The sequence below is a fragment of the Mastacembelus armatus genome, chromosome 21, assembly GCF_900324485.2.
Source record: "Mastacembelus armatus chromosome 21, fMasArm1.2, whole genome shotgun sequence".
Lineage (NCBI taxonomy): Eukaryota > Metazoa > Chordata > Actinopteri > Synbranchiformes > Mastacembelidae > Mastacembelus > Mastacembelus armatus.
In genome coordinates this window covers 2,730,747-2,749,726 of record NC_046653.1, presented here as the reverse complement: position 1 = coordinate 2,749,726, position 18,980 = coordinate 2,730,747, and the positions used below count along the sequence as shown (strand labels likewise).

Here is an 18,980-nt window from a genome sequence, read left to right as displayed (position 1 = left end):
TTAGGAGGCTGTACAAGGGCCCTCCACCTCTAAATGCTTTTTAGTAATGTGCCCACTGTCGACATGCTGCAACATGTAGAAGGTACTTCCAGCACTCCACCACCCTCCACCTCTCCGTCCTCTTCATGCCTCCTACCATCCTTACCTCCATCCATTCTGCACCCCCCCCCCCCCCCCCCCCTCCTGAGTAGTATGAACCAGGCCTGTCCCCCCTGTGGATCTTCAGGTGGCTGGTACACACACCAGCTCATTCCCAAGGCCGATTGCTGACATCTCTGGTTAATACATTGAAGTCTGGAAAAACACAGCTCCCAGGAAAACATAATACCACCTTTGAGAAACTTGAAGGCTTTTTAATGCACCACATTGCAAAGGCACAAACAGGCCCTGCTGCTTATGTGCATTCCAACAGCATATAAGCACAAAACTTTAGGGCCTTAAAGGCTTTGCCCTGTTAACCCCTTCCCCTTGTTTGGACTGGTCCTCTATAAACAAAAGCTAAGAGCAGTATTAGTATAGTACTTCCAGTGTAATGAAATGCCACTTGTGAATTGCATGTATACTATATTATTAGAAGCCATGTGTGAAAACATATCCTGAGAGGACTTCCTTTTTTCATCGTGTATTCTTTCACAGCAGATTACGTTCATGTTATAGTGCAACTCTACTATTTAGCCTTTTTGTTGAGCTGATGGGGTGTGAAGCCCATGTTGCTAAGCCATGGCTGAAAAATATCCATTTGGAGGTCAGAAGTATGAGGATACACATTTGCTTGACCATCAGTACACAGGGAAAAATTAGGAACAACATATAAAATGAAAAGTAATGTAAAAGAAATGAATGTTAGACTGCTTCAGGCTCAATGAAGGTGTGGTTACTCACCTACTATGTGATGCTGCAAAAATACACAGTGGGTTTTTTAGCCTACCTTAGTGATAGCTAAAGGAACATGTGCCATATACCACACTTCATCTTCTAAGAATAAGCAGGTATAGATAATGGATGGATAGATAGAAAGTTTGCAAAGTTTGCCATTCAACAGTTTTTCTTTGTTTCTATTATTTTAACCATTCAAGATTAAAACTGGAGACATCAAAACTATTTTGCAGTGTTAAAAATGTTAACAAAGCAAAATACGTTTTAAATTTTAGATTCTTCAAAGTAGCCACTATTTACAATGATGTCAGCTTTGCACACTCTTCTTAAGCAGCTTCATGAGGTAGTCTGCTGGAACACTTTTCCAGCAGTCTTGAAGAAAATCCCACATATGCTTAGCACTTGTTTGCTGCTTTTCCTTTACTCTGCAGTCCAACTCATCACAGACCATCTCATATGGGCTTAGCAGTCAGTGTTGCTGTATACCAACACTACCTTGGCAACTCTGCAACACAAATAATGGCTTCAAATGCATTAAGAAGGCAAAATGTTCCATCAGTTAACTGTTGACAAGGCGCACTTATTTACTAAAAACTAGTCAAGGTGACTACCACACGAAGCTGGTTAACATTTGAATGTAGGGTGCAAAGCTGTCATCAAGGGAAACAGTAGCTTCTTTAAGGAATCAAAAATACAAAACATATTTTGTTGTCACTTTTTTCTTACTACATAATTTCATATGTGCTATAGTTTTGAGTTTTCATAGTTTTCAGTATTAACACACAATGTAATGAATAAATAATTAATAAATAAATTAAAAAATGCAAACCCGCTGAATGAAATGGTGTGTCTAGAACTTTGACTGGTACTGTAGGTTTTCTACTTTATCCACAATAGCAATAGATAGATGTGCATTCTGAACACATCTAACATCATTACGTGAATGGTTTGAAGTAGTGAGTGAAATCTGCACTCATGCAGAGACCACGTATAGTGAGGGCCAGGGATATCCACTGCTTAAGAACATCTGGCTAATGGAGGAACACCTGTGTCTTGTGTCAGATGTTTGTCAGTACTGTATGTGTTTCATACTATGATCTTATAAGGGCTGCTTCACATGTGGCCTCACCATTGTGAGTTGCAAGGTCCAGCCACCCTCCTGCTTGCATGAGTTATGAAATGACTGTCTGTGAGTTGTCAGTGTGGGTTTAATTGTTTCTAACCCCTCCCTTTCCCTTCTGATTACTTTTTGCTCAAGTAAGCTTCTACATTGCAACCTCATCTGCTCTCTTTGTGTGTGTGTGTGTGTGTGTGCGTGCGTGTGTGTGTGCGCGCGCGCGTATGTGCGCAGCCAGACAGATGTTTGTGGCCTTGCCTAAGCCAGTTGCTCCCAGACATGAGGTGGAGCACCTGTATACTGACTCACTTATTAACACACACACACACAAAGACTTACACATATTGTAGATTGTCTGGCCTCTGAGTTACAACTGACTACGTTTTTCTTGACTCATCTGAAGCATTAGAGACACACCATAGGTTACCTGTAGGGCACCTTTATTTGCACCACGGATCAGTACCTTGTGACTAAAGTGATCTGAAACACATTGGATGATCTGGTTTTGAACCTGATTTGACTATGAAGTGCCAGCAACAACATATTTGAGTTGGGACTTCTGACAGACTTGAAAAATGACTAGACTCTAGTAGACTAGAGTTGGATGAGACACATGTCACTGAGTCACTGGGATGACTGACATGAAGTATTTTAGGCCTGACTAGACATTAATGACTTGAAAATTCGAATAACTTCGGATTTGACTTGGACTCAAGTAATTCAGATTTGACTGAAGACAGACTTGAGACCTGTTTTGGACTTGCCATGAAAGACTTGAAAATAGCCTCATATTTGTCATATAAAATTATATCAGAAGCTGTGGCCCACAGTGTTTGCACTTAGTTGGATATGTTCTTGCCTGAGAGAGGTGGAATGAACCCAAAAGTACCACACATTCCAAATGGGTCCACTTTGTGTACTCCAAAGTAAAAGGTGTTAAATCACTGCTACTGTATCACATGTGATGATACTCCTTGTGTAGATTTTCTGATAAAATTATCACTAAAGGCTTTACTGCCGCTTGGTTAGACTTAAACACAACCCTTCCCTGTTATTGCAAGATATTCTCAATGAAGCCAACCCAGATAGAGCTACAGTTACCATTGATCCCACTGGTTTTGGGAAAGCATGCAAAGCATCTGGGTCTGTCCTGGCGACAGCCCCATTTCTCATGGACAATAATCCTGCTGGTCCTACAAGGAACATTAAGATGAAACACACCCAGAAAACAGAAGGGAGAAAACAAGAGGAAAAGAGGGGACAGGACAGGAAACAGCACTAGAGGACACAAGGAGGGAGTGGGTAATGGAAGGCTTGAAAGAACAAAAGGAGAGAAGGGAGCAGAGTTGAGGCAGTTAGGAGAAACAATAAACCAAAGAAGGTGAAGTACTTTTTCCTTCTATGTGTTTTGATGCTGTAATTTTTCCCAAACTTTCAAGAGAAACCTATTTTAACATGGTGATGGATGAAGAGGTGAGGAGGTGCATGTTGCTAAATAATTGCTGTATTAGCCAAAGGCAAAAACAGGTTACTTGTCCTGCTTCTCACCCACAAAACACAGGGCATCATAGCACTGCCTGTTGTAATCTTTCCTTTCTTATATAAGGTCTTCAAGATAAGAACCAAATGAACATATTCTTATTAAAATAGAATGTTGACTGTGTACATGTGATCCACTTTACTGATGGTGCCACCTGACTCTGGACCCCCAATCTAATCAGGTCACTACAGCCAGCTGGCTCCTCCAACACCAGACCTAATATGCATGTGGTCAAGAGAAGGAAGTGGCTGAGATAATGGGGGCGTTTCTTAGTCAGACGGGCATGAGGTAAGGCATCAGGAATCTCTCATAGGGCATTACCTCAGTCTACAGGCCTACAAACGGCTGCTGTGGTGGCTAGAAAAAATACCCAAACAAAACAAAACAAAAAAACCACCCCAGAGGTGGGACCTATTTTAGGCTCTGTGCTCATTCATCATCGTTCATCATCATTCTGATTGTCTGCTATGGTAGGAGAAAACACCATGATTCATAATTTCGCATTATTAGGTTGGCTAGGTTTGTGTGTAATTAAAGGCCATGCCTGCTCTTGTTCAAGCATAGAGTGTGTCAATTTGTTAAGTGACATGCATAGTTTTTCTAAAAACCCTAGCAGATTTGTTTGGGGATATGAGTTGCAGGCTGAAACAGATGTAACATAGGCTGGGGTAATTTCTTTTTGAGTCCTTGTCTTGTCTTGTTATATCCTCAAAATCAGTAATGTTTTTCTTCTTCAACAGAAACCTGTGCAGCTTCCTGGCACAGTCACAAGGAATGTTCAGAATGCACCTGAAAAAGTCAACAAGAAAAGTATTTAGAAGACATTAAATTGCACACAATGGCTGCCTAGTACAACAGATGCCTTTGTTGTGTGTACTCTCAGCTCACCACTGGTACAGCAATGGCCAGGATCCTATGTCACCGCTGTAATCTGAGATTTGAAAAAAAAATGTGGAGGGCAAATAAGACTTTAGAGGGTGGGTAACTCCAGATGGTATCTCCTCTGCATCATCTGAGCCATCAGAGACATTCAAAGGCTGTGTGTAGCACTCACTCACTCACCCTGATCCTGAGCCAAGGCGCCACAGAATTAATCTTGATCTAAGCGATATCCACAAGCCCAAGCTATGTGTCCACACCCAGAGAGGACCCCACGCCCCAAATCATCTCTGTTCCTTTGCCTCTCCTGCTTTTGATTTTGTGCCCTCTGCTCACTCACATGGCTGCTAGAGCAATAGGAATGCTGTGTGAACGTGTCCCATCTGATAGCGAGCAAAAGTAAACGTTCCTGTGTCACTGTTCATCACCCAGAGATACGAAGGATTTGCAGTTTTTGTTTTCCCTTCTTCTTCACCTCTCGTTTGTCTCCCTTGGCAGATGGCGCCAGGCATGTGTTTGGAAGAGTGCTGCATTGTTTTCCTTCACTCTGTCAGGGAGGCTGCTTAAACCTGAACTTCACCTATATAGGAACACACATAAATCATTTTCACACACTGTTTAACAACTTTCACATGTCCTTTAGTATTTATTTTGACAATAAAGTAATATTTCAAGAAAACAATTCAATATTGGACAAAAGGTATTCATTGTTTCTTTTCCTCACAATGAGATTTTGATTCCACATCCATGTATCCCAAATATTCTGTGTATATATTTAAGACGCTAGAACTCACAAACACTTAAGCATTGTTAGATTAAAACATAAGGGCATCAGTTGATTTTCTATTATTGAAACATCTGTCAACAGCTCCTTTGTTGTGTTGTTTCCAGACCAAAAGGACTTTCCCATGAGGTCATACAAAGACATGCACAGTGTCTCACACACAGCAGGGGATGTTAGTGCCCTCGCAATATACTCATTCCTGCAACCACAGCCTCTGACAATACAAAGTGAAATTCATCAGAAAATGCCCCAGAAAGAGACCAAAAAACAGTCATGTTAAGACCAACCAAGGGTGTCGCTGCTGCATGAACTACTGCCATTTGGCTTGTCATGTTTTCATTCACAAGAAACAGTTGTCCTCACTTCAGTGAATTTTCCTCCTTTATAGTGGTCACCATCACCACATCCCACCGTTCTAACCACCCAACATCTAAATAGCTTCTATTCTTTCCAGATATGCATTCTCTCCAAACAAAGCATCTTTTGATGCCACAGTTTCTCTGAGTCTTCTTCAATTTGACTCAGGCCACCACCACTACCTCCCCTCCTCCCTGCATATTTTGGTGTTCTGTTTTTGGTATGCTCATGAAAAGGCCCGCAAAGTTTGGACAATAGGGCACCTGCCAGAATAATAAGCCCTCAGAGAGAAATGCAGCTGGGCCTAGAGTCATACAGGAACGCCAATGATGGTCTTGCTTTAAAGTGGTCAGAGATGATCCTTAGACACACCTTATATCCCCCTGGCTGGAATTTCCCCTCTGACACATGTAGCACTCATGCTCACGTATAAGCGCACTCACATACACAAGGAAGCAAGCATTGGAGACAGATATCAATTGCTTGTTTCCCAGGGTCATGTTTGTTTCAACGGAGTGTGTGAGTCGGTTCATTCACACATACCACCATGATCACTGCCAGTCTGTTGGTTACCTGACTATCACATACACTATATCAGTTGAATGAGGACAGAAACTATGTTCCTTGGAAACAAAAGCCAGGCTGTTTACACACCGGTTCTACATTTAACTCCCCAGAACATGAAACATTAGTCACCAGGATTCCTTTCCCTTTTTTAAATTGTAAAAAATTCCCTCATTAGTCCACAATACCATCAGTGAGATAAATTTAGCTGGTCAGAATGTCCTGGGGGAACAAATAATAGAAAGATGTCTACAGGCTTGAATAACATGGAGCACAGAGGGAGAATAATTATATATCCACAGTGTGTTCACAACACATGCAATTGGAGCAGCTTCTTGGACAGTTCAGCTAATGTTCATTTGAGCAAGAAAGAATAAAGACTTTTCAGATTACACCAAAGAGTGATGTGAGGTGAAACATTAATCTGTTTCAATCTGAAGAGGCTGAGCAGAAAGTGTATAGCTAACAGGTTATTTCTGTTTATATATTTGAATATAAAATATACATATCTTTATATTGTCTGATTAGACAAAAAAGCAACCAAAGCTATCACAAAGGGGAATTAGAAACTGTGATAGGCATTTTGCACAATCATGAATCCAAACCTCTGTAATACTGCCCATATCTCAGACATCCTTTTCAACAATTCACTGAGCTAAAAAAAAGCCAATCAAATGTCTTTTGTAAGTAGGAAGCAAGTCAGTTATAAGTAGCAGCTGTAGATTTTGTCATGGCGCTCTCTCGTCCACTCTGCCTTAAAGTGTTTCAGCATAATCTAAATTATTTAAGGAAAAAAGCCCATGATACATGGAAAGTGATTATTTTTATTGTATTATCTTAATTATTTTAAGGCTAATTGCTGAGATTTGCACTTGTTCAAATGCCATGGGTCTCTGTATCATCATTACAGGAGGAAAATGTTTTTTTGCTGAGGGGGACTCAGCACATTAGACCAGATTAGGTTGACCATGCTTTCAAACAGTTATAAGGCCTTTTAATAATCTTTAGTCACCATACAGATAAACACATATTATGTTTGACATCATCTCCAGGAATGGCTTTTGTTAACAAGTCCGTGCTAAAAAGCAAACTGCATTATAGTTTAGATACAAAGAACATAAACACTATTAGTGACATCGTATTATTATTTTCTACCCACCCCATCACCTTCACTGCCTCTGCTCATTCCCAGGGGTGGCTGTGCCGGCATTGCATTGCTCCACTTCTGGGCTGGTGGTGTGTGGTGGTGATCCTTGGCCCAGAAGTAGTCACTATAGACAACACAAATGAGGGCTTTGTGGCCCCTGAGTGTGCCTCCAGTACTTTGGGAGTCAGGAGGTCAAGATGGTAGAAGGTGGGGTGAGGACGCAAAAAGGTTCAGGGGCTGATGGGAAGACAGTCTGGGGGAGGGGAGGGCTGAGAGGGAGGCTGTGTTGGGTGACAAGGCTGCAGTTGTTTTGCCAAACTGGGGTGGAACAACCCTGACATTATGACATTGAGGGAAATACACACACTCCCCCTATGTGGCCCCCCATCACCTTGTTCATTAGAGCATTCAGGGGGGAGAAGTCAAAGAAAACAGAATTAGTGATTTGGTAGCAACACTTAGAGGCAGTGTTAATGCTGTTTTCTAAATGCTGGACATCTGTAAAGCTGAAAGTCCATGATGCTGTTGGTGTCACTCAGCCTGAATGCGTCTTTCATCTCCCAGGATAATTTGTAAAACATTTACATGATTTGTCTGTCGTTTCAGTGAGATTGGACATACTGTCAAGGATTATTCCCATGTTGAGAAGTGACAAGTAAAACCACTAGTTTACCATTATCTTGGTAAACTGACTGACTGAACGTTGATATTGTATATGCTAAATATTCCAGTTTTCCAATTTTTGTTCTCTTTAAATTAGTCAAAATGGCCAAACAAGCAAAACAGAGAAAAGCACCATAAAGAATCCAGCTATTAAAAATTATAAGATTAATGAAGTTTTTTGCTCATTACTGCTCACAAATATGCTTTCAAATTGCAAAGTGTTTTTACTTCTCTTGCAATCCGCTTGTGAGAGAGAGCTTGCAGGGACCACAGTCCACATTGCTCCAAAGGTCAAAATGTCACTTCGTGTTGTTAGGAGAAGTAAACAGGAGTGGAATAAGCCTCCTGTCTTAGGGGGCCCACACCATAAATCCTTAGAATAAGAGTGCCTTTACATGAAGCTGAAACAAAGGGTCAGGCTTTACTTGCTCGTAATAGAAATCCTGTTGTGTTAGCTCAGGATACTCAGTTGTTAGCAAAGGGCTGGGATCACAGGCTGGGAGAATCCACTGAAGTAGTAGCTACTGGAACTGTTCAAAAAAAAAAGAAAGAAAAATCTCTTGAATTCGACTGGTGAAAGATATGTGAGTGATCATAAGAATCATCACCAATATGTGTGGCACATTCCCCCAGGGCACAGAGCTACACACAAGCAATGGTAAGCAGAGGTATGCCTGGCTCTGGGCAATGAATAGTCATAAATTCATTAGTGGCTGTGGTTGATTTGGCAGAATGAATGCTATTGCTGTGATAAACCAGCTGACCCTGTCAACTTGGCGGCTGTCATGACCTCCAAGTGTGGCAGTATAAGATGAGGGAAGGGCACAGGGATAATATTTGTTTAAGCTGATAACTAGGGGTTGTACAGGTGGTTGTGTGCATACATATTTTTTTGGGCATCTTGTTTACAATGAACATGTGTGACTGTGAGTTTGGGAGAGAGGACATGTGAGAGAGCATGATAATGTTTACAAGTCTGCAGTCTGCATGAGAGCATGCTATGCAATGGGTGTGCACCTATGCTCAAATGATTATTAAAGAAGATGGTGGCAAACATGAATGCACACACCTATGCTCTGATTTTGTTTGTCTGAGTGTGTGTAGCCCTGACTGCAGCCATAAACCGAAGCATGCATAATAGCCTACAGCTTTTGCTCACTGTCATTAACATTCCAGCTGTGGAGATCTTGGCATGCACTGGGAAGCATGACAAGACAGCTACATATCTCTCCCCTTGCTCTCAGCACAGACTCTCGTTTTGCTAGAGAGGGACAGGCTCCATCAGGGAGATTAAAACCAACCTCAGTCCCTTTAGATCATTTGTGATGGATCATTTTTCTTATTGTCTGACTTCTTGTAAGTCACACATATAATGATGTTGATTTGTTTTCTCCCCCTTTCTTCTACATGGTCTCTGCTGCTGCTCTTGCTGACTCATCTGTCCTGTTACAGGTAAAGAGCTATTTACACTGATCCCTCCCTTACATGCCATTTGTCCTGCAAGCAAACAAATCTCACTATGTTGCTTAGCAGATTATAATAAATACATTTAGAGCAATTATATGGCTGATTTTACAAGGATGTGCAATGTGTTTTGATGCAGCCTTGCAGTTGGCATAGGCAGACAATTGGTCAGGAAAGCCCTGTGCTGACACTGCTCCTGACATTATGGCAACTACAAACTTATCTTGAGAAACAGAAACATGATGGGAAGTGTTGCAGAGGGGAAACCACTCACTAACAAACAGCCTGGCTGCACCCATATGCCACACCAATGCTACCAGTTTCTCAAAATGCACATGTGCAAACACAGATTCTAATACACTGCCTGCACATGCAAACAGATATCAAGTGCCGTAGCCAAAAAGGAATAGGGAAGGTATGTGCATGCTGGCAGTAACTATGAATGCCACTGAAGCTGTTAATCAAGTTATAATTACTGTTTTACAGCTCATCCTTATGAGAAAAACAGATGTTTTATGTATCAACCAGTATAGACGAAGAGTGCATGTGCTTTCCTTGTAGTTATCGTCTATTTCAGCCCCATCTTTTTTCTTTAGAGAGGTTTAAGCCCAAAGCCCCTTCCATCAGGTAAAAAAACACATTAAGATATAAGCCCAGCCCATTTTGCATCCAGAAAAGGGCACTATCTTAACCAGAGAAAAAAGACTTTGAAGTTACTTTAAAGTATTTAAGAAAACATTTTATTTTACATTAAACTGTACAGATGACATTTATTTGACTAAATGATTCGTAGACAGGAACTAAAAATAACTTTATTATTAAATAGAAAACTGAACCAAAAATAGAATTGAAGATGAAAAATGAAGTGTTGCTTATTGTACAAAACCGAGAATGAAAATATAACTAAGAATTGAAAATCACATATTGTACCCTGATACAGTGGTAGGCCTTTTGCAAGTTATCAAAAACAATATTGTACACAGTAACTCAATGGCCTTGCCATCTTGGTACAATAGCTGAAATGTTGGCCTCTTTGGTTCCAATAATTAGGTAAAATACAATTGAAACAAAATTCAATTTACTTCTATAAAAATAACTTTTCAATGGCAGTTTTTTGTTTCACTAATCCCGCAACTTTTCAGTGCAAATGTCACAACAATCATTCGCTTTGACAAGAAAGCGAAAGATTACATTTCAAGTATTGATAAAGAGTTGAAGATTGAAGAATGAAAGATGAAGAGAGAAAGATGGAAAGAATTCAGTCTAATAGAGAATGTTGAATGTGGGTATACATTACTATACATTGCATAGCTCATGTGGCACTTATTTACTGATAGGACAGGACACTCAGTACCCATTGGAAGGCATTTCTTTATACAAGTGCTATTGAGGGTGTGCATTTCAGTTCTGCAAGTGCTGCACTGCACTGTGGTGACCCAATGGGCCGAAACTAGAGGCCACTTCTCCTGAGCCAGAAGGGGCTATATGAAGCAGTTCTCTTTCTGTCGCTCCCAGCGCACAGGTGAAGCACACTTATGAAATCTATCTTCACTTAGTTGTCATGGTAGCAGGCCCTGCAGTAATTTTGACAGACAGGAAGGATGAGGTTGAGGCTTGTAGTCATTAGAATGATGACTACACAGCATCAGCTTCATGGGGCACTTTCTTTTGCCACTGCACTGCTGAGGAGGGTATAATCCTGCAAGGTATTAAGCGCTGCTGGTCTAATTCCACCAGAGAGGACAGTCAGACTGTGTCTGTCAGCATAGTAGAGAAGTGCTGGTGTTCTGAAATGTATAAGCTGATGAATTGCCAGTGCTTTATAAAAACACAAGTCTGTCATGTGTTTAAAGTACTTAAGAGGGTTGGAGGAGGGGCATGAAGCCAATAATATCATCGGCTGATCCTGTCACCTTCCTTAAGCGCTTGGTATCTTCATTCAAGAGGATGATGGGCCATTATTTTTTGACTAGAAATGGCAAACTAGAGCAAAGTATCATTTGGTGATTATCATTCCCTTCGTGTCCTTTTGCTGACCAGTTGTCACTGACTTGACAACACTCTGACAGCATGACATTTAGTCTGATAAATACACACGCTAGCACAAATGTGCAAAAACTCATGCAAACATGGACACAACACGGATACTTGCCTTTGTTAGGTTGTACTTGTGTGTGTGTCTGTGTGTGTTGCCTGCTCATACAGTAAGTATAGATATATTGTATATGTTTATCGTACAACAATGTCCTGTTTGTACAAAAGGCCTTTATGACTGTTTTAGGTTCAGATAATGATGGGTTGGTGTGGACTCAAGCACAGCCACACTCCTCAACGATCATGTTGGGCACATCTCTCTTGACAATGTTGTATTCATCATCAAAATAGAGCATGGACATAGTACTAAGCTTGGTGGGGATGCAGCAGGAGTTAACCGAGCCTGGACTCATCCCTCTCATGCGGTACTGGTTAACTACAGCTGTGTGGAAGGATGAAGCAGAGCCCGGCACACCTGCCATGTAGGCCGGACAGCTGCCCTCACAGTAGTTACCGTAATAGCCAGCTGGTGCAATGATCCAGTCATTCCAGCCAATAAGGCGGAAGTCTATGTAAAACTGTTGCCGACAGCAGAGGCCCCCACTAGTACCATCACACTCCAACCCTCGCTTACGAATGCGATGCTTTCCATCCACCTGCCGTGCACGCACTACAAGGAAGGGCCGATGGGATGGGTCACCGGGGTCCACCAGCACTGGCGCCACACCAGCTGTCTCGCAGCCCTCACAGTGGACCTCCAGGTCCTGCCGCCTGCTGCCTTTCCCAAACACAGCCCGCACCACTTCCGAGAGGGGGAAAGTATGCCAGCCACTGCGTTTGAGATCCACCCGCTTCTCCACCAGGGCCCAGCGACCTGTTCCCCCACCACCACCGCCTCCTAGGCTGCCCTCTGCAACACTTGTAGGACCAGCCTCCTGGTAGTGAATCTTGACAGTCACCTTCCTCCGGAGACCCTTCTCAGGACCGGTTGGTAGCACACGGAAGTAGAGCCACAGGTTCGCCAGGGACACATGCAAGTTTTGGTTGCCCTCATTGGAGATGAGGAAATACAGACCAGACTTTAAGGATGTTTGCTCATCTGTTAGAGAAACAGAGAAATATTTTATTCTAACTCAGTCTTACCCAGTCAATGTAAATTTATAAAAACATGACACCTTGAACATTTAGTTAGACAAAGAATAAAACGAATGCATTGCTGGCCTTGAAAACAGAATTTTGAAAAAATTCTTAATACAAGGTCCACTACTAGAAACCTTTTGGAACCATATTTTCATAGCCTTCAGCAAGATGAAGTTTTCTTCATGGAGTCTAGTTTCAGTCTCATGATAGTGATGCCAGAGCTTATTCTCACCTGTCACAAGTCCACCTGTTATCATATGACCTCCAGTCCATTATTAGGTAACGTAATAACTAAACCATCTCCATGAAAATTGAGTGGACTGCACTGAGTATTAAAGGTCATGATATCTGGTTCAAAGCTCTGTAAAATTTTTTCTTTTGTCAAAGATATTCGTTTATTCAAGAGAAAAAGCTAAAGACTGTCTTGTCTTGACACTATAAACACACATATTTGGAGACACATGCTCACATTAAAAGCAGAAAGCCCTCAAAAGAAAAGCACAGCTCTGTTTTTAAAGCTATTTTCCCCTTGTTTTCTCTGCTGACCCTCAAACACTGTGTCAGGTGACTTCTGTGGTAGCTCCTGATAGGCCAGCTGTGACAACCCAGTTCTGGGATCTGGCCCAGTTGGCCTCAGATCTAGGTTTGTGAGTGACAAGGCCAAAGTAAGAAAGCAAGGAAAGAGGAGACAAAGATGAAGGAAAGGAGGTAGGATGCAAGGAGAAAAGATGGGAGGCTGGTGGACATGTCCAAGACTCTCTAGGGGTTTAATGAGTTTGCAGTTACCCCCCCAATTCACACACACACACACACGCACACACACACACACTCACTCACTCACTTTACCACCCCCAAACCTTCTTCTGTGTGAGCACCGAGAGTGACAACACAAAGACCTCTATGAGGTGCTGGGAGACAGCCACGCTGCAGCTCAGCATTGAAGCGCGTGGCTTTCCAGCAAAAAGCATGATGAGGCAAAAATAAAAGCCATTTACATGACACTGGCCACTTTCTACAGCTGCACAATGAAGAGATCTGGGATGTCTAAAGGTGGCAATGGGCTCTCTCTGGCACTGCTCTTTGTTTTCTCCCCCCTAAGCCTAATGATGTCTTCCAAATTACCCTGAGGTAACTTGAAAGGTTTCTGTTTCAGGAAATTTGGTACAATGTGCTGAGGCAAAGCAACGCCTTTGAAAACAGCTAAATTACTTTGTTTGCTAACTGATTAGTGTGTGTCAGTGTCAACAGGTGGCCACCAAAAGACAGGCCTCCTCTTTGAGACGCCTCACACCTCTTCCTCCAGTAAACCACAGTTTTACATTCACACATGGACCTGTTCAGACCAGCTCTCCATTCTGTAGCATGTCAGCTGGGAGCTGAAGCACTTCACACAAACATACTCTTGCCTCCATCCATGCACACATGCACACCCAACCCCAAAGAAAGCAATACGTCAAATATTACCCTTTTAAATACCAAAGCCTGTAGGTGAAGTATCAAATGCACTGGTCGTATGTACTGAAATCCATCTGAAGCAGATGACATGAAAGAATCAGCTGAACAGCAGGTTTTGCTTGTGACTGCTATAAAAGCCGCTCAAGGCTACAAGTAACTAACCTCACCTCATTCAGTCCTGTGCGTTCATACTTGCCTCGGCAACTCGGCTTAAGATTAGTTTTATTTTCAGGCTTCACTCAGTGATCTGCTGTTGTTAGCTCTGGTGACATGTTAAATGATTTTGTTTATTATAGGGTGATAGTTTATAGTGCACGATCTTTCCAGGATACACAAATTGTGCAGTTAAAATGTTTCTGTAGTGTTGAATGTAAGATCATGTGCCACCAGGACAACGCTCAAATTTAGCACCAAAACAGGGAAAAGACAGGTCACTATGATGACTGTGGAGTTAGGGCATTGACCATGAAACGTACTGCCCTCAGTTCAACTACTGTTATTCGCAACTGGTGACACACCTTGTCACATCATCTCTTATTTCCTGTCATCTGACTTCAAAAGCAAAAAGCAAAAAGCAAAGACACAAACTGCCCACCAAGCTTAGTCTCACCTAAAGGTCACTTGAGTTGCTTGTGCTGGAGGTTTTAGTCATGTCATGTGATCATTATCTTCAACCACATATCACAGAATCATACATCTTAAGTTTTCCCGAAAACCATAAGGACTTCTCATTAATGTACAATGTGCTCAGAGAAACGCTTCCATGAGAACCTGCAAACTCCGTCTGCTGATTAAGCCTATATGATCAGAATAATTACTAAATGGATTTATCTACTTTATCTACTGAACTGTGTTCACCAAATGTCAATTTGTTCTGCAATTACAAAAACAGTATGCTGGATGGTGAAACACCCAGCTGCTGCTTTATAATATGAGGTACAGTACATGAACCATTCACTGAGTAGGGTCCTAAATGGCTTAGTAGATGTTTTAGTTACCCTCAATTATTTTGTGGTGCTTGTTTGACTGTATAGATTTCTCTGCATGGATATCATAAACCAACATACCACACAACTTATTTAAACTGAGGTCCTTTTAAGGAATGATCTTTTCTTTTCATTCCATGTTACAAACAATTTGGAGCTGGCCCTGACACGCCTCACCTGACCCTGCAGTGAAAAAGCTGTTAGTGAGTATCAGCTGGTAGGACACCTGGGTGGGCTTGTGTGAATAAAGAGCTTCTTCAGCATGTCCCCACCTGTGCCACCAAGTCAGGGAGAAGGCTGTGGAAGCAGGCAGGGAGGCAGGCGTCTCCAGAGCTTATTAATGAAAGCTGCTGTTGACAAGACCACACGCTGTGGAAGAAAAAGGGTGCGGCACGCAGCACTCGTGGCTCTAACAGGAGCAAGGGCATGCATTTAGCAGCCATCCCTCAGGCCCAAATCTCAGCTCTCCAAGAATTCTTCAGACAGTGATTCAGGATGTGGACAGAATGCTTGAGATGCTGGACATCTGACAAGAGGTTAAAGCCACTGTGGCTCTGGCTTTGTTGAGGTTAAAACTGTACTACTGGGGCATTTATAATAATGCTGTATAAATCATTTATAGGCTCAGAAGCTAGGAGCTATGCAGGAGAAACTATACAAAGGTAGCCAGGCCCACTGAAGACTGAAACACACACTTGTGAGTGAATGCAGAAAATGTCTGGACCAAGTCCAGAAGCTGGACTTGACTGACAGCTCCTCATGAAAGGACTGTGTCCTGAAGTAAACCTGCCAACTCGATCCTCTTGACGAACCGGGCCAGAGTTAATGACCTCCTATAATGAAGTCTTAATTCCCTGTCTTGGACCATTGGCAAGTTCACTGGGTCTGAACAGCTACATCGAGCAATCGAGAAGTGCCGATCTAAACGTCTCCATCGACCCCTCTCCCTTTTGCCCTCCCTCCTTTCCCTGCTTGTGTTCCTTGCTCTGCTCCCGTGGATACGGGACACCAAATCCTTCAGCAAGGACCCACAGGACCATGTCAGGACAGAAGGGAGATTGGCATTGTCCCTTCCACCCACCTGGGGCTGCTTGGCAGACCTCTTACTTCTGTGCTACAGCAGCCAGAGATAAGAAACCAGCTCTCTAGCTATCAAGTATGCAGTTAACCCTGTGCAGAGGGGAAATAGGGGATGTAAACTGACCACACTGCTCCACACATACATAAGGTACATAAACACTTATCCACTTCCACTTGCTGGCTTGCTGTTGGCTAAACAATGAGACAACCACATCCCCCAACCTACCTTCTCCTAAACTGTGATAACAACATTTCAGGCTCCCTCTTGCTAACAGGACAAGCCCCCCTGGCTTCAGAGCTTTCTGGAGAGCATGCCCCAGCTGGCAGCATCTGATCTGGAGGCCATGAGCCAGCTGGCCAGGAAGCAGAAAGGATCTAGGGAGCAAGGACTCAAGCCAGCCATGGTACAATGCTACACAAAGGCTTGAAGGTTTGAGGAAGAATAGACCTAGAAAAAACATAAATAGAAGAAGAAGAAGCAAAGGAGCCCAGCAAACCTTTAGAACGACAAAAGGATTCTTAACAACTCCGCAATATGGGCACAAACACACAATATCACCCACCCCCTGCTATCCTTAACACCATTCCCCTCCACCCACTCTCCCTCAATCTAACCCTGCATGGACTCAAATGTCTTATGCATTATTCTCAACAATTCTTTTGTTTTCTCTGCCTTTTTTCTGCTTAACATTGACATGTTGGGTTCAGCAGGAACACATAGTGCTCTTATAATAATTGCCTGGCTTTTGTTCCCTTGTCATGAGAGTGCTCAGATCATTCCCATTGCAAGGCAGGACCTAGCAGCGCATTCAGGCTAATTGTACCAGTAGGGCCAATGGGAAACAACAGGAAGCTGTGTGTGCATGCGTGTGTGTTTAAGACATCCTATTTTGGTGTCTTTAATTGTATGTTTTCTTTTTGTTAAACTAACAGTGTGTGTCAAATATGTGGTTCTCACAGGGAACCTGACAATTATTGGATTCTGTCAAGCGCAGATGATTTTAGGTGTGTGTGTGTGTGTTTATGGAGGGGGTGTGTGTGAAGGGAAGAGAGAGAGGAAAGGGTGTTCTCTTTGGACTTCTGAGAATTAGTTAGATACACATTCTTAGAGGAAGGGATAAACGGCCAATTGAGGGACTTTGTCTGTATTTAAAAGAGGGCTTTATACATTGGAGTATTGAGTGTGAGCACAGCTTCAGTGATGAAATTGGATTCAGAGGTTCTTTTTATGCCCTAGACAACACACTGTGGGTAATTTAAGGAGTCTTTCTTTAGGTTAATTTCTTTTTGATTTCCAATGGGCCAAAACAGGAGGACTGAACACCAACCACTGGATTTAGGTGGGGTTAGGGATAGGGTTGTGATCTAACAAGGTGATAAAAATAACGACTGCACTGGATCCAATTAGTTCATGGCGTTTTAATAGCCTACTAACGGTTCAGGTCTGGTTCACCCAGTCCATATCTGCTGGTCGGCCAAACGTCAAGATGAATCTATAGGTGAAACTGATGTTATTCCTTCACCTGGTTGGTTCCCTGCACTGCCTATCACGTCTACATAAGGTCAAATTGTGAAAGGGTTCATCCAGGGGTCGGGTTAGATGTGTACAATGAATTATTAATTATTACCTGATTCGGCGAAGCTAATAATCTCAGAGGTCTCCGCTTGAACCTCGTTGTTGAATGCAGCCTGCCCGTCAAAGCTGGGGATCTCCACCCGGCCGTCCTCTCGCACTTTTCCGGCGTGTAACCTTCTCAGAGCCGTCACCATTGCAGCCTTCGGAATGGGATGAGTTATGTTTGGTCTGTCTCTCATCTGCAGCCGATTCAGTATGTGCCTCTTCACCGCCTCTAAAAAGTCTATGTTGAGCCGCTCCGACTGATCGGGCGCCCTGAGTCCGCAGGAAGCGCACGACTCTTGCGGCGAGCTCTGAGTCTCTGTCCCGGTGACCGAGCTGCAGCGACTGGAGAGAACGCACGCAACTAAACAGGTCAATGTCAGGCTGTATAAACTCATTTTCTAAACTTAAAGTTACAGTTCGGATGCTATTGAAGAGAACTTTAAATATATTAAATAAACACACTGAGGTTAAAGTTACTTTTCATTTACAAAGTTGTAAGTTCCGGGATAACATCCACTTGCGCTCCAAAAATGAGACGCCTCAAGATATCCAAAGAAGCCAATTAAATATTTTGTATTCCCAAACATACAAGAGTGCTGCTGAAAATGTGAAGCTAAATCACGGCAGTCATCGTGCATTCAGCTTGTTATCCAGCAAGGCGTCTTTTCTACACTAAACAGGCTCTAAGTCCATCGCTCTGACTGCGAAGCGCACCCAGGAGTTTTGATAGCTGTCATACACGCTCAGTTCAAAGTGTAATCTGCCAAAACAGACGAGGACGAGTAGAGAAGTCTAAATAAAAACTCTTTAGTGTGGACAGGCCTTCAGTTCGTGCTTTCCCATTCAAACGACACGCAGTAAATTCACCTCAACAGCTGCAGGCTCAAGGAGTATAACAGCGCTCAGTGTGTCTCGTGTCTTTTGTATATGCGCCTGAGTACCATGTCCGGTGCGTGCGGTTGTGGAAAGCCAGCTCCGTGCGTACTGCTAGATGCTGCTCACTGAAACCCTTTTCTCCCTTTGCAATCACTACAACAGGAGCTCCGCACACCCCAAGTTTTATACAGAAGTCGAAACCACGTGGGGATTTCCACCAACTGGACGCAAGGGATTATTAGACTACTACGTCTCCAGAGCCACGACTCCCCAAGATATTATTATGGTAACACGCCGGGCCCGGAGAGGTTGCATAATTTTTTTTTCCTCTCCAGATTCTGATTTACAGCCCACTGTGTGAAACATCGCTTGATCATCAGTCTGAAAGATTACAAGA

General features: G+C 42.8%; 1 protein-coding gene across 1 annotated transcript; it reads right to left on the bottom strand.

The window, feature by feature from the left end:
• Nucleotides 1-10,277: 10,277 nt before the first annotated feature.
• Nucleotides 10,278-18,719, bottom strand: inhbb (inhibin subunit beta B). The gene is made up of 2 exons (XM_026295949.1): nt 17,715-18,719; nt 10,278-12,524 (listed from the first exon to the last, which is right to left on the bottom strand). The coding sequence occupies exons 1-2, from the start codon at nt 18,100-18,102 to the stop codon at nt 11,701-11,703; spliced, it is 1,212 nt and encodes a 403-aa protein (XP_026151734.1). The 5' UTR covers nt 18,103-18,719; the 3' UTR covers nt 10,278-11,700.
• Nucleotides 18,720-18,980: the final 261 nt, after the last annotated feature.

Excerpts from the sequence above, each read along its gene's own strand:
- inhbb (XM_026295949.1), bottom strand. The coding sequence starts at position 18,102 with ATGAGTTTATACAGCCTGACATTGACCTGTTTAGTTGCGTGCGTTCTC. Across the intron at positions 12,525-17,714 it reads TATTAGCTTCGCCGAATCAG|ATGAGCAAACATCCTTAAAG; the intron begins GTAATAATTAAT and ends TTTCTCTAACAG.